This window comes from Ranitomeya imitator, chromosome 1, assembly GCF_032444005.1.
Source record: "Ranitomeya imitator isolate aRanImi1 chromosome 1, aRanImi1.pri, whole genome shotgun sequence".
NCBI classification, from domain to species: domain Eukaryota; kingdom Metazoa; phylum Chordata; class Amphibia; order Anura; family Dendrobatidae; genus Ranitomeya; species Ranitomeya imitator.
Window position 1 is genome coordinate 929,712,847 of NC_091282.1, and position 23,555 is coordinate 929,736,401.

The following is a 23,555-nucleotide window of genomic DNA, read 5'->3' on the forward strand; positions in this document are numbered from 1 at the left end:
AAACCGCCCTTTTAGTTGCCCTCACATCTGTAAGAAGGGTTAGTGATCTACAGACCCTCTCTAGACAACCTCCATACATTCAGTTTAGAGTCGATCAGAGTAGTGCTAAAAACTGATCCTCTTTGCCTTCCAAAAGTAGCGTCAAAGTTCCAAAGGCTACAGGAAACCATTCTTCCCACTTTTTGTCCTAATCCCACTAATCAAAAGGAACTCAAACTCCATTCGTTAGATGTTAAAGGGACACTGTCACCTGAATTTGGAGGGAACAATCTTCAGCCATGGAGACGGGGTTTTTGTGTGTTTGATTCACCCTTTCCTTACCCGCTGGCTGCATGCTGGCTGCAATATTGGATTGAAGTTCATTCTCTGTCCTCCGTAGTACATGCCTGCGCAAGGCAAGATTGCACCTTGTGCAGGCATGTACTACGGAAGACAGAGAATGAACTTCAATCCAATATTGCAGCCAGCATGCAGCCAGCGGGTAAGGAAAGGGTGAATCAAAAACACAAAAACCCCGCCTCCATGGCTGAAGATTGTTCCCTCCAAATTCAGGTGACAGTGTCCCTTTAAAAGATGTATGCTCAGCTATATTTCAGTAACGCTCTTGGAAGAAAGATAATTCCTTATTTGTATCCTTTCAGGGAGTTAGAAAACGACTTTGTATCCAAAAACACCTTAGGCAGATGGATAAGGGAAGGGATTTCTTTGTCTTATTCAGCAGGTGGCATGGAAATTATGGAAGGTATAAGAGCTCACTCCACCTGAGCCATGGCAACATCCTGGGTAGAGAGGTCGGAGGTGTCGATTGAGGACATATGTAAGGCGGCCACATGGTCATCTCCGTCTACTTTCTTTAAGCATTATAGACTAGATCTGGGTGGCTCTTCTGATCTCACATTTGGAAGAAGGGTGCTGGAGTCAGTAGTCCCTCCCTAAGGCGCTTTTCTCTGTAAATCTCTCGTTGGTACTGTCATGGCGACTGAATAAATACTCAAGCTACTTACCTGTTGCGGTGTTTTTCAGAAGCCCATGACAGCACCCTTATACTCCCTCCCTTTCCTATATGGGTTAATACCTCTTGTTTCTTTGGAGCTTTAAGTTTACTCACATGGGCGAAACATATAAGTTGCTTATATGCTACTAACCAAGGAGGTTCTCTCATTCTCTGTAATCCAACTGATGCGGGAGAGAGGTACCGCCCTTTTATGTCTGTAGGTTTCCTGTCCCGAAGGGCGGATCCCCTCTCTCGTTGGGCTCCTGAAAAACACTGCTACCGGTAAGTAGCTTGAGTATTTCTCTGCAGCAAGCAGCATTTTTGTTTATAAGAACAGATATAAATAAATCCATACGTTTTTGATTATTCATCAGTCGTGTAATGGATTTGGAAGGGTGGAATGAGCTGATGGGTTCCCTTGGATCATATGAGGACCACACTGATGTCTGGCTTTAGGTGGCATGCCACTGGTACTGTATCAGCAGCATGGTGTTGCATTGACGGCTGCATCACTAGATAAGTTATATGCAGATCATTGCCTCAGGAAGATGGTAATCTGCACATTGCTGCTTCAGGGACAGCACATTGTGGCTTTTATTTTTGAGATGTATGCAGCTGCAAACTGGAGGAAAAAAAGTCAGTGTAATTATTGGTAACCCCTTTTTTAAAAGGTCTGTTTTATAAAATGCTGGCAGTACAATGGTCCTTGTGTACTCCAGTATGATGAGGGCGTTTGCTCGGCAATAACCTGTATATTTTAATTCTTCTACTTTAGCAGTCTATTATTTCACAAGTGATCTTTTTTAGTAGGCTCGTGAAATGAGGGCTTTTTTTGCTTCTGCCCATGCGTCTTGCATTACACTTGAAATAAGCCAAGTGCGTGTAAATGAGCCCATGGAAGTGCTCAGCACGTACTGCAGCTCAGACGTTCTGGGCCCGCTCTCACAGTTGGATAGCAATATGTGAGCTGCCGTTTTATGTTCCTGGCATCGGTAGAATTCTGCTCTTTAAAGTTCATCACTTCGTCTCTTTCTTTTCTGTCCACATTGTGCTGGCGGCAGAGACCCTCTTATACGACACTTCTACATGTACTTCTAACTTAATAAAACAGCCTATAACGTACTTTGGAGGAAAGGGCGCTTTATTTGTGCCTGTTTTTCTTTTTTTTTTTTTTTTTTCTTCGCTAGTGGCTTTGAAATATTTCCATAGAAGGTGAAACCCTCTGAAGCTTCTCCTGCCAGAATGCACATTTAGCCAGTAACTAGGATTATTAATGGATCTCACTGCCTGAGCGCCATTCTAGCATTTATAGCCATCCTGTGTCTTGTGTTCTAGGATCTCATATTTACATTCCTATTTGTTCTTTTCTGCAGGCATCACCCAGGGCAAAGTTAGTATGACCCATGAGTTTGTGTGGGCACTGCATGTGTTCAGCATGCTTTTTTTTTTTAGCTATGGAAGTGTATTAATATCCACCTTGTGAACACCTCTTTATCAAGTTCTGTCGTGTTGTAAATACATTGTACTGCTAATCCTGCGTTTCACCTTGTGTTAAGAGTTATGCTATAAAGGATGTTACATTACAAAAAATAGTGATGCATGTCTTATCTCTGGGGTCCCACTGCTATGACCCTAGCGATCACAAGAACCACTGTCTTTTAGAATCAACAGCACCTTATTCACTGCTTCCTGTAATGCAATGTATTTACAGAATTACAAAACTTTGTTTTTGGATATGTCTGTTTATAACCAGTGAAGCTACAGTAAAAAGATTAATATGCCGTTATTGCTAAATCCTAACATAATGGCAATGGTTTTCAAAGGTGATTAATAATTATCAGTCCATCTTAAGCCTCGTTCACATGTCTGTAAAACACTGCGAGTATGGATCACAATGCACAGACTGGCCGCTGATCTCCTGACCCAAACTTAACATCTTCATGCACATATGTGTCCATACTCATGCTGTGTCATGTTCATCTGAAGGAGGCTTAAGAGCTAGGCTACATTCATGACCTACAAATACCGTACACAACACAAAATGCATGTTACGTGCTGAATGCAGTGCAGATTGTGGTGCAGATTTAGTCACGCATTTCATTCGTTTTAGGGAAAGAAAATCTGTACAAATTTGTGACATTTCATTAATGTGTTGCAGGTCTGAATACTATGCTTGCGTGTTACTATAATTTGTTGGATTGCAGTGCAAATTCCGTAAAATAATGTGTGCGAACTTGGCCTTACTTTTATTGCAGCACTGTTTGTCCTGTGTTTTAATCTAGATGGCAATTGTGATTAAATGACAAATGGAAAGATCTTTTGTTTTTAATATTTTATTTTGGCAATCATTTTCCCCTAAATTAATCTGCGTATGTATAGTTTTCTCAAGATCATATAAAGCATAGTCTTCCTAGTATTAAGAACCATGGACCCTAGTATTAAAAGGGTTTTCCACTTTAATGAAAGTGTATCCCAAACCTCTTAGGCTACTTTTACACTTCCGAGTTCCAAATCTGCACAGGATCCGTCAAGATGGATCCTGTGCAGATTGTGGAAAACATGTGCACTAGGCCCGTCTTTCTGATGGACCCGTCGAGGCACCTGTTGTGCACATAGCCTCACGAGTCCGTGACTTCTCGCGAGATTTCGCAATGTATTACTATGAATGCTAGCTTCGGGGAGCATCGCTGCGCGGGACTCCAGTAGGTGAGGATATTGCGATTTTTTTTTTTTTTTTTTTTTTTTTTTTTTTCTCCACGCATGCTTTCTTTGAAAAGACGGGACCCGTTGCTGGATTCCTGCTTTTCACAGGCAGCGACGGATCTTGCGCCCATAGGCTTCCATTGTAGCCAGTGACGGGCAGCGCAGGATGCGTCGCTGACCGATTTTCCGATGTGCAGAAAAAACGTTCCCTGACCAGAGAAACATCGGGGTTGGTGTTTTAACATGGGAAGGGTGAGTACCTGCTCTGTTTATCACCGTATGAAAGTTTGGTGTCCACATTTCTTAAAGTGGAAATCTAGAGATCAGCGGATCATTTGAAAATTGAATTGGTTAGCTTTGCTGAAATTCCCTTCTAAAATGTGAATTTCCAGGAATCCAAGCCTCTAATTGTCTGGATTATGGTATAATGCTCATAGGTCTCATAATGACCTCAAACTGACTAGGAAAAAACTGATGGCAACTAATGGTCACAAAAAGCCTTTAATGAGACATTACACTACCATACTTTTAGACTACTTAAATGGTAAAAATGGTCTAAACATTATCCCTTTCTGGGCAGAGATGCCTACCTTACTGGTGTTTATACACAAGCCGTGCAAATGGAAGGAGCCTTTTTTTCATACGAGGTGGGGGAGCATCGAGACCTTTGTTGTTTGGTAAATGAGAAAGCAATAGCTTTGCACAAGCGGTACAATTAAATTATCCATTTTATTTAGGGAGCTGGAAGCAGTTGTCTACTTTAAAAGTGAAAGGGTAATGGTTTTTCAACTTGTCGTAAAAAATGTTTCCTTTTTTGGATCTGCAATAGGTTTAATATTGTCAAAATAATTTAACAATTGCAATGGCTTTTTATGAAGCAATGCCAAAAATTATCCTTTATATAGGACACGCTAGCCCTTTTCAAAGCACAGAAACAATAGTTTGCAACTATTATCTGTGAAAAGAAAAATATCCCTGTTTTGGAACTCTTTCATGTCTGTGTAAGCTCCCCAGCTGTTGTACAGTATAGCTATAAAACACTGAGGAGTCAGGAGAGGTCAGTGGCTTGGCTGTGCAGTGGCACGGGTAGAAGTTGCACATTTGAAAAAAAGGACGGCCAGGCACTATGTAATCTTGCCACTGTATGGTGAACAAGGGCAGCTCTGGCAGCAGCAATACCGCAGTATAGATGACCTGATAGAGTACATAACTGGCTAAGTGTGGGCCACTTGCAGAATCAGTACTGTATAGAAGACAGACAGTGGGGCAGGCCAATTGTATGGCCAATATAATCATTGGCATTAGCTGTAGATGAATGAAAGTTGGCATTAATCCATACTTGATTCATTTTGACAAATGTAAGGTTTTCCATGCTTTTGGAGAAGAACATGATCCACTTGGGTGTGCCAAAGCCATTTACTGTCCATATTCCGCTCTCTCACAGCCAATGGAGGCTGGTCATGACAGTACACCGATGAAAAGCTGTCCCACTTCTTGCTCAGTAGATTGGACCAACAATTGGAAAAAAGACACAGAGCCGGTATGACTGAACCTGCCAGTTCAGGCTTTACAATTCTTTTTATCTGCTATTGCAGCAATCTGTTGCACACCAGCATTCAATCTGATCCATCATGTTCTACATAGTGTTCTCACTGCTGATGCAATTTTGGTTATTTGTTGTTGCTGTAGTGCTGGTCTGTGCCAGCGAGTGTTGACACTGCAGCGAGCGGAGAGTAGTCTTCCGGTTAGACTTGGTCGGCACCCGTCCACTTTGCAAATGTTTCAAGTACAGAACACACATTATCCTAGTAATTCGCAAAATCACGAGACCCCAACAAATATTAACAATTTACACAAAGATTGAGAGTTTTGTTAAACAAAGAAAATTGCTTTCATGGAATTCCAAAAAAAAAATAACCCTTTTCTCCTTGTGCACGGCCCTGGGGCCCAATCCTTCATAGGGTACTACCAGTTTGTCACTCCAGATGCAGCCATAAAAAAATTTAATTCAGTAAATATTAGAAAGCAGGTGATGGTCATAATAATAATAATTTTATTTATATAGCGCCAACATATTCCGCAGCGCTTTACAAATTATAGAGGGGACTTGTACAGACAATAGACATTACAGCATAACAGAAATCACAGTTCAAAATAGATTCCAAGAGGAATGAGGGCCCTGCTCGCAAGCTTACAAACTGAGGAAAAGGGGAGACACGAGAGGTGGATGGTAACAATTGCATTAGTTATTCGGACCGGCCATAGTGTAAGGCTCGGGTGTTCATGTAAAGCTGCATGAACCAGATGATGATGATGAAGCAGATGATGTTGTTTCATGTGCTGACGCAGAGATGTAGTTCCTAGTTGATGTGTGCCAGGATGTAAATGGGGTATTTTCTAAGGCTACTTTCACACATCAGGTTTTTGCCGTCGGGCACAATCCGGCAAGTTTTTTGAAAAAAAAAAAACGGATCCGTTTTTTCCCTGCTGGATCTGTTTTTTTTTTCTCATAGAGTTGTATTAGCGCCTGATTGTGCCTGATGACCATGGGTTTCATCCGTTTTTTGCCGGATCTGTCTAAAATACTTTTTCCAGTGGCCGGAGAAAAAACGCCACAGTTCCAGCAATAAACTGATGAAACGGACATGTGAAATGATGAATCCGGCCTCCGAATCCCATTTTCATGCATTCTCCATACAAATCATGCACATCCCGTTCTAGTCTCTGTCTCTCTCCCTCTCCCTCTCTCTCCTCTCCTCTCTTCCTCTCTCCTCATTCAAAAAAAAAAAACGAATGTTAGGAGATGTGCAAAATAAAAAAAATAAAAAGTTTGAGGCAGACTGTTGCAACTTGGAGATTTCTTTAAATAAATGTTGTCACGAGCCAGAAGGTACACTTTGTGACAAACAAGCCTTGGTTTCAGGATTTTTCTGTAGTAGCAAAATAGACAGGTTTTAAACTGCCCTACTTCTTTCCAGTGTGTGAAGAATAAAATAATGCTGTTGTTGCAGTATATCCCAAATCAATCACTTCACCATCATACAGACTATGCAGGTACAGCTCCTCCCTATCACTTGAATCATTGAAAATAGGAGTAGTCGTTTCAGTCCATAATTGGTTATAGAATGTACGTTAGCACTTTGGTAGTACATCACAATCAGATATAGGCCTTTTTCTATGCTTAAGTGTAATTAGCTATGCACTCTGATCTCCTATCCTTAGCCTGTAAAATCTTGAAATGGCAGTGTTTGGCCATGTTGTTTAAAGGGAATCTGTCACCTCATTTTTCGCATACAAGCTGTGGCCACCGCCATTGTGGGCTTATCTACAGCATTCTGTAATGCTGTAGATAAGCCCTTGATGTAACCTGAAAGATAAGAAAAACAAGTTAAGGTACCGTCACACTGGACGATATCGCTAGCGATCCGTGATGTTGCAGCGTCCTGGCTAGCGATATCGTCCAGTGTGACACGCAGCAGCGATCAGGCCACTGCTGTGATATCGTTGGTCGGGGCAGAAAGGCCAGGACTTTATTTCGTCGCTGGCTCTCCCGCTGACATCGCTGAATCGGCGTGTGTGACGCCGATTCAGTGATGTCTTCGCTGGTAACCAGGGTAAACATCGGGTTACTAAGCGCAGGGCCGCGCTTAGTAACCCGATGTTTACCCTGGTTACCATCGTTAAAGTAAAAAAAACAACCACTACATACTTACCTACCGCTGTCTGTCCCCGGCGCTCTGCTTCTCTGCTCTGGCTGTGAGCGCCGGGCAGCCGGAAAGCAGAGAGGTGACGTCACCGCTCTGTATTCCAGCCGCTGTGCTCACAGTCAGTACAGGAGGAGTGCAGAGAAGCTGAGCACCGGGGACAGACAGCGGTAGGTAAGTATGTAGTGGTTGTTTTTTTTACTTTAACGATGGTAACCAGGGTAAACATCGGGTTACTAAGCGCGGCCCTGCGCTTAGTAACCCGATGTTTACCCTGGTTACCCGGGGACTTTGGGATCGTTGGTCGCTGGAGAGCGGTCTGTGTGACGGTATCGCTGCAGCGTCGCTTAGTGTGATGGTACCTTTAGATTCTACTCACCCAGAGGCGGTCCGGGTCCTCTTCATAGGATGACGTCCTCTTCCTTGCTTCTGTTGCGGCTCCTGCAAAGGCGTACTGATTTGCCCTGTTCCTGCAGTGCGCAGGCGCCGGGCCTCTCTGACCTTTCCCGACTCCTGCGCACTGCATTACTTTGCTCTGCCCTCAATAGGGCAGACAAAGTACGCCTGCGCCGGAGCCGTGACAGAAGCAAGGAGGATGACCACATCATATGAAGATGGGAGGCCCCAGACCACGAAGCCCAACAGATCGCACCGTCCCCAGGTGAGTATAATCTAACCTCTTTTTCTCATCTTTCAGGATACATCGAGGGCTTATCTACAGCATTACAGAATGCTGTAGATAAGCCTCTGATGGCGCTGGACAAAGCTTATATACGAAGAAGTAGGTGACAGATTTCCTTTAATTGCTGCAAGGCATTATGGGGAAAGCTGTCGCAGCTGCGCATGATGTCATTAACCCACTCTCTGTCTGCTGCATCCTACTGCAGTGTGTAAAATGGCGCCATAGCTTTAAGTTTTTGTGCGGTCCTCTCAAATTAAATTTCTATTTTTTTTAATTTGTGAGGACTAGAACATTTCAGCAAATTTGACTTTCAGTTGATCCTCAACAAATTGATCCGCTACTCTCTATGAAAAACCCATGAACAAGTCGAGGCCTCTTGACCTTATAAGGCCTCCTGACTGCGTGTTTGGAAATTAGATAAAGGGCCTCTTCTTCGTTGGCACAAGGTTTTCATGATTAAGGAGTGCTTTAGCTAATACTCCGCAGGTGGGCTGCCCGAAGAGAACCCCAGTGCTTTTTTTAAGCAGGCGAGTGTAATTATATAAGGGATTCAATGGAGTATATAGTCTCAGTTCGGTACCTGTAATGCAGATACTTGCAAAAAGTAAAAGCTGTCTATGGATCCCTGTGCGGTAATAATGGAGCAGGTTACTTAGCTTCATGGATGCTGCTGTCGGCTTCCAGGCGGCTTGAGTTACCTTCCATTGAATCCCTTATATAATTACACTCGCCTGCTTAAAAAAGCACTGGGGTTCTCTCCGGGCAGTCCACCTGCGGGGTATTGGCTAAAGCACTCCTTAATCATAGGATCACATTTATATTTTAGAATATTTTAATTGTTTTTTTACTGCCAATAAGCGCTATGATATTTTATGTATAATAAACAAGGGGCACACTAGCGATCTGGTTACACTTTGAAGTAGTAGTGACTGAGAGATATTTCTTTGTCTTTTCCTTACCATAGTTCTTGTCCCCATCTATTCTTTGACCCGGTACACATGCTAACGGAATTTGTAAATAAGAGAAAAACATGAGCTGCTTGGGTAAATCGTTTGTATAATAAAACATTGTGTATTATGCCATCTACTGGCTTAATATAAAATAAATATTAGGCAACGCTCCACCTTGGCAGCAAATGTAAAAATCTATCATCGGTGTTCCATTTCTTGGATATAATTGGACATCTTGGCTCATTACCTGATGTTCACTGACACCTAAGCATCCTCTCTACTAAAAATATGTGTATTAAACACAGTTAAAAATAAATATGACTTTGCAAAAGCACCAAAATAGGCCATCTTCACACCTTCGTAGAGTGAGTTTTATGATTTCAGCTTAAAATGGCAGCAGAAGCCCATATATAATTGCAGCATGCAAATACTGCCGAACATGTTGATGTGTTAAGTTGCTGTAAGTGTTTAAAGGGAACCTGCCATCATGATTTAGTATGTTAAAATGAAGGTATGGTCATAATGTCCCGTTTATACTGGTTTAATAGATGAAATTTTGCATCCTGGTTCTTGATTAATTCTGGTTAGATGTTTTGGTGCAATATCCTTTTCGTACAACAGAGCAGGACTTGGGTAGGGTTTTGGCTCTGTAACAGCCTCTCTGCGTTTGTATGAGCATACTATTTTAAAGCTTTTAACATACTAAATCGTGATAAGTTTCCCTTTAATAGTAATGGGCTGGGCTGTGGAATGTTACACGTAAGGCCTCATTCACACGTCAGTATTTTTTGACCAGTATTTGTATGCCAAAGCCAGGAGTGTCTCCAAAACACAGCACAGGTGTCAATCTTTCATTTGTAGCTTTTCTCTGTACGGTCCACTCGTGGTTTTGTCTTTCAAACACTGACTCAAAATACTGGCCTAATAAGTACTCGGTCCTAAAATGAGGTCCATAAACGGAACAACTGATCTGCAAACAGCAACTTAATGACAGTTACCTGGTAACACCAAGAGAAAACAGAAAGCAAAGGAAAATAAATTTGAAAACTGCAACTAAAAAAGTTAATAAAGATCCTTCACATATTTGTAAAGAATCTTTGTCAGCTGTATACCCATATATCCAAATGCGGAGCTCCATGAAATGACAGTAATCTGAATGAATCCGCATTCCTTACAGCCCCTGGAAATGATGCCATCGCCCCTACATTTACCTTAGCTGACGAGCTAAGAAATGATGGAGCTAAAGCTTTCTCTTTCTGACTCCTTTTCTCTTGCTCTTTCTCAGTCCCTTATACTCATCATATTACTGGATGATATATACGGTATATATATTGACTCTCTCTGCTAACCAGTTATTGATTTCTGGAGCTTTTCATATAGATGTACAGTGGGGCAAAAAAGTATTTAGTCAGTCAGCAATAGTGCAAGTTCCACCACTTAAAAAGATGAGAGGCGTCTGTAATTTACATCATAGGTAGACCTCAACTATGGGAGACAAACTGAGAAAAAAAAATCCAGAAAATCACATTGTCTGTTTTTTTAACATTTTATTTGCATAATATGGTGGAAAATAAGTATTTGGTCAGAAACAAAATTTCATCTCAATACTTTGTAATATATCCTTTGTTGGCAATGACAGAGGTCAAACGTTTTCTCTAAGTCTTCACAAGGTTGCCACACACTGTTGTTGGTATGTTGGCCCATTCCTCCATGCAGATCTCCTCTAGAGCAGTGATGTTTTTGGCTTTTCACTTGGCAACACGGACTTTCAACTCCCTCCAAAGGTTTTCTATAGGGTTGAGATCTGGAGACTGGCTAGGCCACTCCAGGACCTTGAAATGCTTCTTACAAAGCCACTCCTTCGTTGCCCTGGCAGTGTGCTTTGGATCATTGTCATGTTGAAAGACCCAGCAACGTTTCATCTTCAATGCCCTTGCTGATGGAAGAAGGTTTGCACTCAAAATCTCACGATACATGGCCCCATTCATTCTTTCATGTACCCGGATCAGTCGTCCTGGCCCCTTTGCAGAGAAACAGCCCCAAAGCATGATGTTTCCACCACCATGCTTTACAGTAGGTATGGTGTTTGATGGATGCAACTCAGTATTCTTTTTCCTCCAAACACGACAAGTTGTGTTTCTACCAAACAGTTCCAGTTTGGTTTCATCAGACCATAGGACATTCTCCCAAAACTCCTCTGGATCATCCAAATGCTCTCTAGCAAACTTCAGACGGGCCCGGACATGTACTGGCTTAAGCAATGGGACACATCTGGCACTGCACGATCTGAGTCCATGGTGGCGTAGTGTGTTACTTATGGTAGGCCTTGTTACATTGGTCCCAGCTCTCTGCAGTTCATTCACTAGGTCCCCCCGCGTGGTTCTGGGATTTTTGCTCACCGTTCTTGTGATCATTCTGACCCCACGGGGTGGGATTTTGCGTGGAGCCCCAGATCGAGGGAGATTATCAGTGGTCTTGTATGTCTTCCATTTTCTAATTATTGCTCCCACTGTTGATTTCTTCACTCCAGGCTGGTTGGCTATTGCAGATTCAGTCTTCCCAGCCTGGTGCAGGGCTACAATTTTGTTTCTGGTGTCCTTTGACAGCTCTTTGGTCTTCACCATAGTGGAGTTTGGAGTCAGACTGTTTGAGGGTGTGCACAGGTGTCTTTTTATACTGATAACAAGTTTAAACAGGTGCCATTACTACAGGTAATGAGTGGAGGAAAGAGGAGACTCTTAAAGAAGAAGTTACAGGTCTGTGAGAGCCAGAAATCTTGATTGTTTGTTTCTGACCAAATACTTATTTTCCACCATAATATGCAAATAAAATGATAAAAAAAACAGACAATGTGATTTTCTGGATTTTTTTTTCTCAGTTTGTCTCCCATAGTTGAGGTCTACCAATGATGTAAATTACAGACGCCTCTCATCTTTTTAAGTGGTGGAACTTGCACTATTGCTGACTGACTAAATACTTTTTTGCCCCACTGTATATATCTGGCATGCTTAAAGTGGAACGGTCTTCAGATTTCACAATATAGGCGGCATATATTAGTAAATAGATCCTAGACCTGATGAGGCTGGTGTAATTATTTTGAAAATTCTTGTCAGAATGGCTGTATAATACTAATCTTAAAATAAGTTATTGGACAAGGAGATTTTCAAAAAGGATTACCGTATATAGCTTTTCTGGCACTCCTTTCCAAAGTAAGTACACTAGCCTCGTCATGTCTAATGTATGCAGTTTATGTTGTGAAATCTGATGACAGATCCACGTTAAGGTTCTGCATTTTCTGACTTCTATTTCTTTTTCTTTATTCTTTCTTCCTTTTCACCCTCATCTGAATTAAGGAATATTCCACCTAAACGGTATGAAAACCCTAAATGATTCCTCTTCATTATGGTTCAGTAGTGAGATGTTAGCTGCAGATATCCAATAAGGGTATGTTCACACGATCTGGAACCTCAGCGTTTCAAGCGCCCGCTGTTCTTCTATCTGATGCTGCGTAAACTCACTCGCAGCGCAGGTTTACGAGCCGCAGCATGTCAATTTGTACAATAAAATGTATTTGATGTGTAAATCCATTGTTCAATGAACACATGCAGATTTAACTGTGTTATTGGAAGTGGCGAAAATACGCGGTGTCCAAAGCGCTGCTATTTCCTGATCGTGGGCGTGTACCCTAAAAAGTTAAGATGGGGTCAGTAAAAGGGTTTTTCCGGGAAAAGAAAAATAAACCTAAATAAAATATCATTATAAATAAATTGCTAAATACCTTAAATAAGCAAATGACACTAGGTTTTGTGATCAGTATTACATAACAATGGCTCCATCCTTTTACACTGACCGAAAGCTGTCCTAGAATGTTAATAGGACGAGTACGTGCAGTAGGAAGCTCTGCTGCCGCAGATGCTCAGCTTTCAGGAAGACCAGGTGGACAGCAGTAGGGGGCTTCTTACCTTCGCACCCCTTGTGTCTCCAGGATTACATCAGAAAGCCACAGTGCAATGGAGTGAGAGCAGCTTCTTTTAATACTGGAGGTGCCAGGGTGGTGCAGGGAAGAAGAGGCTGCTCACACTGCTGTCCATCCTGTCTGTCTTATTTAATACAGGAGATATTAGGGGTTCAGGTCTGCTGATTAGGCTGCTTTCACACATCAGTTTTTTGCCGTCAAACTTAATCCGTCAAATTAAAAAAAAAAAAAAAAGAGAAAGAGAGAGGCAGTCATTAGACGAATCCAGCGCCATAGGCTTCCATTTTAGCAAACGCCAGATCAGTCGCTGTACGTTTTTTCGATGGACACAAAAAACATTCCTCTGTGCGTTGTCTCCAGCCGCTGGGCCGACAATTGTAGGTGGATCCAGCGAACGACGGACGAAACGTGAGGCAATACGTCGCTAATACAAGTCTATGAGAAAAGATGGATCCGGCAGCATCATTCGCCGGATTGAGGCTGACGGCAAAAAACTGACGTGTAAAAGCAGCCTCAGAGGTTGATCATGCTACATTTCATCATGTTTATCTTAAACAAAGAATAGAAATGCCAGGGATGTTGATGTAAAAAAACCAACTGATCCACCCTGGGTGTCTGCTATAATACTGGAGATACCAGTCATGCTGAGGCATAAAGAAGCTGCTCACACTGCTGTCCACATGTACACGTGCCTCTCACAAAATTAGGAGAACATCAAAAAGTTAATTAGCTTCAGTTCTTCAATACAAAAAGTGAAACTCATGTTATACAGAGTCATTACCAGCAGAGTGATCTAATTTTGTGATTTGCACCTGTGTATCTGGTCTAATACTGGAGATGCCCGGGGTGTTGAGGTAAGATCAGATTATCCACTAGGAGCACATCTTCTACGTGTGGAGGAATGGGATGGAGCTCATGCTCACAGGCACGTGTACTATTAACATTATTTGAGCAGTTTCTGTCAGTGTTAAAAACCGCAGCCATTGTAATTCTATAGTGATTACCTCCCTAGAAAAAAAAATGTGATTTGCTATTTTAACCCCTTAGTGACGGAGCCAAATGTTTGAAATCTGACCAGTGTCACTTTATGTGGTAATAACTCTGCAACGCTTCAACAAATTCCAGGTGATTCTGAGATTGTTTTTTCGTGACACATTATACTTTATGGTAATGGTAAATTTAGATCGATATGTTTTGCGTTCATTTATAAAAAAATATCAGAAATTTGAAAAAAATGTTTAAAAAAATTAACAATTTTCAAACTTTGAATGATTATCCCTTTAATCCAGATGGTCATACCACAGCAAAACAATAATAAACAACATTTCCCACATGTCTGCTTTACATCAGCACCATTTGTAAAATGTTATTTTATTTTGTTAGCATTTTAGGAGGTTTAAAAGTGTAGCAGTAATTTTTCATTTTTTCAACCAAAATTTACAAAAATTATCCATGTTTTGAAGTGCCTTTAGGGGTCTCATATATTGGGAAACCCCCAAAAGTGATACCATTTTATAAACCGCACCCCTGACATATTGACAACTGCAGTCAGGTAGTTTATTAACCCTTCAGGTGATTTTCAGAAATTAATGCAAAGTGGCATGACAGAAATGAAAATGTATTTTTACCACCTAAATGCCTCTAACTTCTGAACAGGTCACTGTAGTCGGCAGACTCTAAGGCCGCTATTTGCTCATGAATTGCCATGGCAAACATCAGGACCACACAATCATGATCTGAGGGCACCAGTTGGGATAAAAAAGAAGCCCCCACACTCTGTTAACCATTTATATGATGTAGTCACTATTGACAGCAGCATCTATGGAGTTAAACAGATTTGGACGGTGACAACACTGACCATGGCTGATGCAGCAAGTTGTCAGCTGTAGGGTCCAGCCGACAGCTGCTGGATTGTCACCTGTATGGGGAGGCTATTCTCTTATATCTCAGGTCAGTTAAAAGACGTATTGGCGGTCATTAAGGGGTTAAAGGTAATTAAGAATTTATTTTTTATGAGACTTCCTCTTAAAAAAAAAAGAGGAAGTTCTTTCTATTCCCAGGGAACCCCTGTAATGTAAATAGTTCTGCAAATCTCCTCTTATATTATGTTCTATTAGAAGTTTGTACATCACAGTACTACCCAAAAATGGGGAACAGCACCATCTGGTGGCCATAGTGTTGTACGTTATAGTCTCAAGTTCACTGCTGGACCTAGGCTACATTCATACATCAGAGGGCATTTTGACATCCATGAGAAAGGACCTTTTTGTTTCTCATGTATCATCCATATTGCCCTTGTGTGACAGCCGTGTTTGCATACGTTTTTCCCATCCATTTTTTTCTTGTTTTTTTTTTCACTGAAGAAATGTTTGTTGCAAAAATCCCAGAAAGATCATATCTTTTGTTTTGGGTGTATTGCTAAAAAGATCCATAACACTGATGGAAAATAGAAGCAAATCGGAAGCCTACCATGCTTTCACAGATCCCCATAGATTTAACTAGCCGATTCTAATCCACACATCTAGATTAGAATAGGACATGTTCTTAGTCTCAGAGATCATTTTTTCATAGACCCATACTGTATATAGATGAGTGTGTTGTCCGAGGGGAAAAAAAAAAAAATGGACAGCAAGCGGATGTCACATGCATGGGTGAATGTAGCCTAAGGGTACAATCTGCATTGCTCGCATTGTTAGCCTTTGACTGCATTATGTGGGGAATGTTTACTGGTAAAACTACTTGGTTATTTTGGGTTTGATCAGTTTAAACTCTGTCATAAAAAGCAAAAGCTCAAGGAAAAAAAATAATAATTTCTGTTCCTTACTTAGCCCTCCTCGCCAACACATTATGGATGTTGAGACAGACTTCCATCATGCGCCAATTTTCAGTGATGCCAGTAAGAAGCGTCTTGTGGACAACACAGAAGACTGGCACCCACGTACCGGTACCACCCAGTCACGTTCCTTCCGTATCCTTGCTCAGATGACTGGAACAGAAAATCGTAAGTTTTTTAGCGTTTGTAATGGCTGTGCAGATGGCGGAAACGTATTTGTGGCTGTGTTCTAGGGTTTCTTTTCTTAGCAGTCTAGATTATTTTAAATTTGGTGTTGTAAAAGGTTTTCTTTATTCAGGATCTCCTCAATTCTCCAGAGAGGAGAACATCCACATCTCTCTATATTACATGTATAACCCATTGATACCTGTAGAAAATGTAATTTTTCATTTCACAAATCTTATGTAAGATGTAAGACCACAGAGTTAGAGTATGGTCATTGGGTGCGAAAGTCACAACCCTTTGCTGACTCAATACTTCCAAAGATCCAAACCTTCTGATAGTAATATCAACACAAAAACTGTGCGCGGTAGGATCTTGACATGGGTTTCTATGATTAAAGGGAACCTGTCACCCCCAAAATCGCGGGTGAGGTACGCCCACCGGCATCAGGGGCTTATCTACAGCATTCTGGAAAAAGAGGTTATATTATACTCATCCAGGGGCGGTCCCAGTCCAGACCGATGGGTGTCACAGTCCGGTGCCTCCTATCTTCATCAGATGACGTCCTCTTCTGGTCTTCAGGCTGCGGCTCCGGGTTTGTCTGCCCTGTTGAGGGCACTATATAGTACTGCAGTGTGCAGGTGCTAGGCCTCTCTGACCTTTCCTGGCGCCTGCACACTGCAGTACTTTGCTCTGCCCTCAACAGGGCAGACAAAGTACGCCTGCGCCGGAGCTGCGGCGTGAAGACCAGAAGAGGACGTCATCTGATGAAGATGGGAGGCGCCGGACCCGCACCAACAGCGGGAACGCCCCTGGGTGAGTATAATCTAACGTCTTTTTCTCATCTTTTAGGATACATCGGGGGCTTATCTACAGTACAGCATTACAGAATGCTGTAGATAAGCCCCTGATGCTGGTGGGTTTACCTCACCCGCGATTTTGGGGGTGCAGCAGTCCTTTTTATTGCTGCTATACTTGTCCTGAGATCATTCTAGGGAGATTGAAATTGTACTACAGCCCTTGTATTTTTTGATATATCTTCCAGCCACGTTCTGCCACTTACATTGTGTAGTGTAATACACTGGGCCTGAGTTTTGTTGCAGTCTCCCCCCCACCCCCCCAAAAAAAGGAGATTAAAATTCTCCACAAGTTTATATACACCTTCTACCTTGTTTCCCAGTACCATATAACGGTTGTTTTTTTTGGGTAGATTTTTCCAAAAATGAGGAAGTCTGGTGGAAGAGGCCGTGGGCGGGCGTTGCTAGCTGGTACTGATGGTGGTAGTGGAGCATCTGGTGGTAGTGGGAAAAGCAAAATAGCACCAAAGGCTCGAGGTGTTGAGCCAGCGTTATCGTCTGGCTACACAAAGTCTCAAAGGCTCCCTTATCTGGGTGTAGGAAAACAGCTTTTAAAGCCGGAGCAGCAAAAAAAAGTTTTGGCTTTCCTTGCTGACTCAGCCTCTAGCTCTTTCGCCTCCTCTTCAGAAGGTTCGAAATCTAAAAGCAGTCGCATCCTTGTGTCCTTCACCCAAACCAAAAGTGAAGGATGCGGCAGGCGAAACTACAGTTTACTCCATGGCGTTCTTTACACATACCGTGCCTGGGTTAGAGAGGGAAATTGTTAAAAGCCCATTACAAGATGAATCAGACATGGAGTGCACAGCCACAGCTGGATTATACATAGTAACATAGTTAGTAAGGCCGAAAAAAGACATTTGTCCATCCAGTTCAGCCTATATTCCATCATAATAAATACCCAGATCTACGTCCTTCTACAGAACCTAATAATTGTATGATACAATATTGTTCTGCTCCAGGAAGACATCCAGGCCTCTCTTGAACCCCTCGACTGAGTTCGCCATCACCACCTCCTCAGGCAAGCAATTCCAGATTCTCACTGCCCTAACAGTAAAGAATCCTCTTCTATGTTGGTGGAAAAACCTTCTCTCCTTCAGACGCAAAGAATGCCCCCTTGTGCCCGTCACCTTCCTTGGTATAAACAGATCCTCAGCGAGATATTTGTATTGTCCCCTTATATACTTATACATGGTTATTAGATCGCCCCTCAGTAGTCTTTTTTCTAGACTAAATAATCCTAATTTCGCTAATCTATCTGGGTATTGTAGTTCTCCCATCCCCTTTATTAATTTTGTTGCCCTCCTTTGTACTCTCTCTAGTTCCATTATATCCTTCCTGAGCACCGGTGCCCAAAACTGGACACAGTACTCCATGTGCGGTCTAACTAGGGATTTGTACAGAGGCAGTATAATGCTCTCATCATGTGTATCCAGACCTCTTTTAATGCACCCCATGATCCTGTTTGCCTTGGCAGCTGCTGCCTGGCACTGGCTGCTCCAGGTAAGTTTATCATTAACTAGGATCCCCAAGTCCTTCTCCCTGTCAGATTTACCCAGTGGTTTCCCATTCAGTGTGTAATGGTGACATTGATTCCTTCTTCCCATGTGTATAACCTTACATTTATCATTGTTAAACCTCATCTGCCACCTTTCAGCCCAAGTTTCCAACTTATCCAGATCCATCTGTAGCAGAATACTATCTTCTCTTGTATTAACTGCTTTACATAGTTTTGTATCATCTGCAAATATCGATATTTTACTGTGTAAACCTTCTACCAGATCATTAATGAATATGTTGAAGAGAACAGGTCCCAATACTGACCCCTGCGGTACCCCACTGGTCACAGCGACCCAGTTAGAGACTATACCATTTATAACCACCCTCTGCTTTCTATCACTAAGCCAGTTACTAACCCATTTACACACAATTTCCCCCAGACCAAGCATTCTCATTTTGTGTACCAACCTCTTGTGCGGCACGGTATCAAACGCTTTGGAAAAATCGAGATATACCACGTCCAATGACTCACCGTGGTCCAGCCTATAGCTTACCTCTTCATAAAAACTGATTAGATTGGTTTGACAGGAGCGATTTCTCATAAACCCATGCTGATATGGAGTTAAACAGTTATTCTCATTGAGATAATCCAGAATAACATCCCTCAGAAACCCTTCAAATATTTTACCAACAATAGAGGTTAGACTTACTGGCCTATAATTTCCAGGTTCACTTTTAGAGCCCTTTTTGAATATTGGCACCACATTTGCTATGCGCCAATCCTGCGGAACAGACCCTGTCGCTATAGAGTCCCTAAAAATAAGAAATAGTGGTTTATCTATTACATTACTTAGTTCTCTTAGTACTCGTGGGTGTATGCCATCCGGACCCGGAGATTTATCTATTTTAATCTTATTTAGCCGGTTTCACACCTCTTCTTGGGTTAGATTGGTGACCCTTAATATAGGGTTTTCATTGTTTCTTGGGATTTCACCTAGCATTTCATTTTCCACCGTGAATACCGTGGAGAAGAAGGTGCTTAATATGTTAGCTTTTTCCTCGTCATCTACAACCATTCTTTCCTCACTATTTTTTAACCCCTTACCGGCATCGGACGTACTATACCGTCCGATGCCGGCTCCCCTGCTTTGATGCAGGGCTCCGCGGTGAGCCCGCACCAAAGCCGGGACATGTCAGCTGTTTTGAACAGCTGACATGTGCCCGTAATAGGCGCGGGCAGAATCGCGATCTGCCCGCACCTATTAACTAGTTAAATGCCGCTGTCAAACGCAGACAGCGGCATTTAACTACCGCTTCCGGCCGGGCGGCCGGAAATGACGTCATCGCCGACCCCCGTCACATGTCCGGGGGTCGGCGATGCGTCTCCATTGTAGCCATAGAGGTCCTTGAGACCTCTATGGTTACTGATTGCCCGTCGCTGTGAGCGCCACCCTGTGGTCGGCGCTCACAGCACACGTGCAATTCTGCTACATAGCAGCGATCAGCAGATCGCTGCTATGTAGCAGAGCCGATCGGCTTGTGCCTGCTTCTAGCCTCTCATGGAGGCTATTGAAGCATGGCAAAAGTTAAAAAAAAAAGTTTAAAAAAATGTGAAAAAAATAAAAAAAACATAAAAGTTTAAATCACCCCCCTTTCGCCCCAATCAAAATAAATCAATAAAAAAAATATCAAATCTACGCATATTTGGTATCGCCGCGCTCAGAATTGCCCGATCTATCAAATAAAAAAAAGTATTAACCTGATCGCTAAACAGCGTAGCGGGAAAAAAACTCGAAACGCCAGAATTACGTTTTTTTGGTCGCCGCGACATTGCATTAAAATGCAATAACGGGCGATCAAAAGAACGTATCTGCACCGAAATGCTATCATTAAAAACGTCATCTCGGCACGCAAAAAATAAGCCCTCAACCGACCCCAGATCACGAAAAATGGAGACGCTACGAGTATCGGAAAATGGCGCAATTTTTTTTTTTTTTTTTTTTTTTTTAGCAAAGTTTGGAATTTTTTTTCACCACTTAGATAAAAAATAACCTAGTCATGTTTGGTGTCTATGAACTCGTAATGACCTGGAGAATCATAATGGCAGGTCATTTTTAGCATTTAGTGAACCTAGCAAAAAAGCCAAACAAAAAACCAATGTGGGATTGCACTTTTTTTGCAATTTCACCGCACTTGGAATTTTTTTCCCGTTTTCTAGTACACGACATGCTAAAACCAATGATGTCGTTCAAAAGTACAACTCGTCCCGCAAAAAATAAGCCCTCACATGGCCAAATTGACGGAAAAATAAAAAAGTTATGGCTCTGGGAAGGAGGGGAGCGAAAAACGAACACGGAAAAACGAAAAATCCCCTGGTCATGAAGGGGTTAAGGGGCCTACATTTTCAGTTTTTATTCTTTTACTATTGATATAGTTGAAGAACAGTTTGGGATTAGTTTTACTCTCCTTAGCAATGTGCTTCTCTGTTTCCTTTTTGGCAGCTTTAATTAGTTTTTTAGATAAAGTATTTTTCTCCCTATAGTTTTTTAGAGCTTCAATGGTGCCATCCTGCTTTAGTAGTGCAAATGCTTTCCTTTTACTGTTAATTGCCTGTCTTACTACTTTGTTTAGCCACATTGGGTTTTTCCTATTTCTAGTCCTTTTATTCCCACAAGGTATAAACCGCTTACACTGCCTATTTAGGATGTTCTTAAACATTTCCCATTTATTATCTGTATTCTTATTTCTGAGGATATTGTCCCAGTCTACCAGATTAAGGGCATCTCTAAGCTGGTCAAACTTTGCCTTCCTAAAGTTCAGTGTTTTTGTGACTCCCTGACAAGTCCCCCTAGTGAAAGACAGGTGAAACTGTACAATATTGTGGTCGCTATTTCCTAGATGCCCGACCACCTGCAGATTTGTTATTCTGTCAGGTCTATTAGATAGTATTAGGTCTAAAAGTGCTGCTCCTCTGGTTGGATTCTGCACCAATTGTGAAAGATAATTTTTCTTGGTTATTAGCAGAAACCTGTTGCCTTTATGGGTTTCACAGGTTTCTGTTTCCCAGTTAATATCCGGGTAGTTAAAGTCCCCCATAACCAGGACCTCATTATGGGTTGCAGCTTCATCTATCTGCTTTAGAAGTAGACTTTCCATGGTTTCTGTTATATTTGGGGGTTTGTAACAGACCCCAATGAGAATTTTGTTACCATTTTTCCCTCCATGAATTTCGACCCATATGGACTCGCTAATATCCTCCCTTAAAGTGGACTTTAGACAAGACTTTACATAGAGACAAACCCCTCCTCCTCTCCGATTTTTACGATCCTTTCTAAACAGACTGTAACCCTGTAAGTTAACTGCCCAGTCATAGCTTTCATCTAACCATGTCTCGGTTATTCCCACTATGTCAAAGTTACCTGTAGATATTTCTGCTTCTAGTTCTTCCATCTTGTTTGTCAGGCTTCTGGCGTTTGCGAGCATGCAGTTTAGAGGATTTTGTTTTGTTCCAATCTCCTCGCTGTGGATTGTTTTAGAAATGTTCTTACCTCCCTTCTGAGTATGTTTTCCTGGATCTTCTTTGTTCAAGTCTAATGTTTTTCTTCCCTATTATGCTGTTCCATTGACTCAGATCACTACATTGCCCTCGCAGTGTACTGAGCCAGAATCTGACCCTGATGAGACTATGGTGCCCCGTCACGAACGCTATAGCACCTTACACGGTGACACAGAGGAAGGTGCACATGAAATTGAAGAGGAGGTGATAGATGACCCAGTTGTTGACCCAGATTGGCAGCCATTGGGAGAAGAGGGTGCCGCTGCCAGTAACTCTGAAGCGGAGGAGGATGATCCGCAGCAGCCATCTACATCGCAACAGCTGTCATCTGGCAGGCCCGTATCTGGCCAAAAATGTTTGTCAAATCCAAAAGCAGATTTAGGACACCGTGGCCATCCGGTGAAAGTAGCACAGCGGGCAATGCCTTAAAAAGGTAATACATAGTAGGAAGAGTGCAGTGTGGGCATTTTTTAACCAAGATCCGAATGATCAATGCAAAGTTATCTGTAAGAAGTGCTCAAAGACCTTTAGCAGAGGGAAGAATCTCCAAAGTTTAAATATAACGTGTGTTGTGAATTCTGTGGTCAAGCTCCCTCCTGTGGTCATGAGTGGTACTTCGGCTGATTCTGTCTATGGACTTCCGTTGGTGGATGTGAGTGGTACTGCGGCTTCTGAGTTTCCTTCCTCAGGTGATGAGGTTAAGTCGTTAGGTGTTGCTCTATTTAACTCCACCTAGTGCTTTGATCCTGGCCTCCAGTCAATGTTCTAGTATTGGTCTTGCTTATTCCTGGATCGTTCCTGTGGCCTGTCTGCTCAGCATAAGCTAAGTTCTGCTTGTGTTACTTTTGTTTGCTATATTTTCTGTCCAGCTTGCTATATTGGTTTTTCTTGCTTGCTGGAAGCTCTGAGACGCAGAGGGAGCACCTCCGTACCGTTAGTCGGTGCGGAGGGTCTTTTTGCCCCTCTGCGTGGTTGTTTGTAGGTTTTTGTGCTGACCGCAAAGCTATCTTTCCTATCCTCGGTCTATTCAGTAAGTCGGGCCTCACTTTGCTTAATCTATTTCATCTCTGTGTTTGTATTTTCATCTTACTCACAGTCATTATATGTGGGGGGCTGCCTTTTCCTTTGGGGAATTTCTCTGAGGCAAGGTAGGCTTATTTTTCTATCTTCAGGGCTAGTTAGTTTCTCAGGCTGTGCCGAGTTGCATAGGGAGCGTTAGGCGCAATCCACGGCTACCTCTAGTGTGGTGTTATAGGTTTAGGGATTGCGGTCAGCAGAGTTCCCACGTCTCAGAGCTCGTCCTATGTTTTTTGGTTATTGTCAGGTCACTTTGTGTGCTCTAAACTTCAAGGTCCATTGTGGTTCTGAATTACCTATTCATAACAAACGTGCATGCGTAGACATTTAACCAGCATGCACTTGCAAGCCTGGACTAACTATCTAACGTCCAGTACCGTTGGTGCACCTGCTCAGAATGAAGGTAGTCAGCAATGCTACATAGCTTCCCTCACAGTAAGCCCACCGGTTAGGACACCACCAGCAGCAAATGTGGATGTATCGTCGCAAGACCAAAGCAGTCAGGGAATCACAAGTTTCTTGGTAGGAAACACTGTAGGTAGGCCAACATCAAGAATACCATCA

General features: G+C 42.3%; 1 protein-coding gene across 2 annotated transcripts in view; it reads left to right on the plus strand.

Moving 5' to 3' along the window:
- Positions 1-23,555, plus strand: part of PDLIM5 (PDZ and LIM domain 5) — a 426,156-nt gene that overhangs the window by 247,780 nt on the left and 154,821 nt on the right. For both annotated transcript variants that reach the window (XM_069743580.1, XM_069743581.1), the window contains exon 6: positions 15,838-16,010. In XM_069743580.1, coding sequence (XP_069599681.1) covers positions 15,838-16,010 — 173 coding nt within the window. The remainder of the gene's footprint in view (positions 1-15,837; positions 16,011-23,555) is intronic.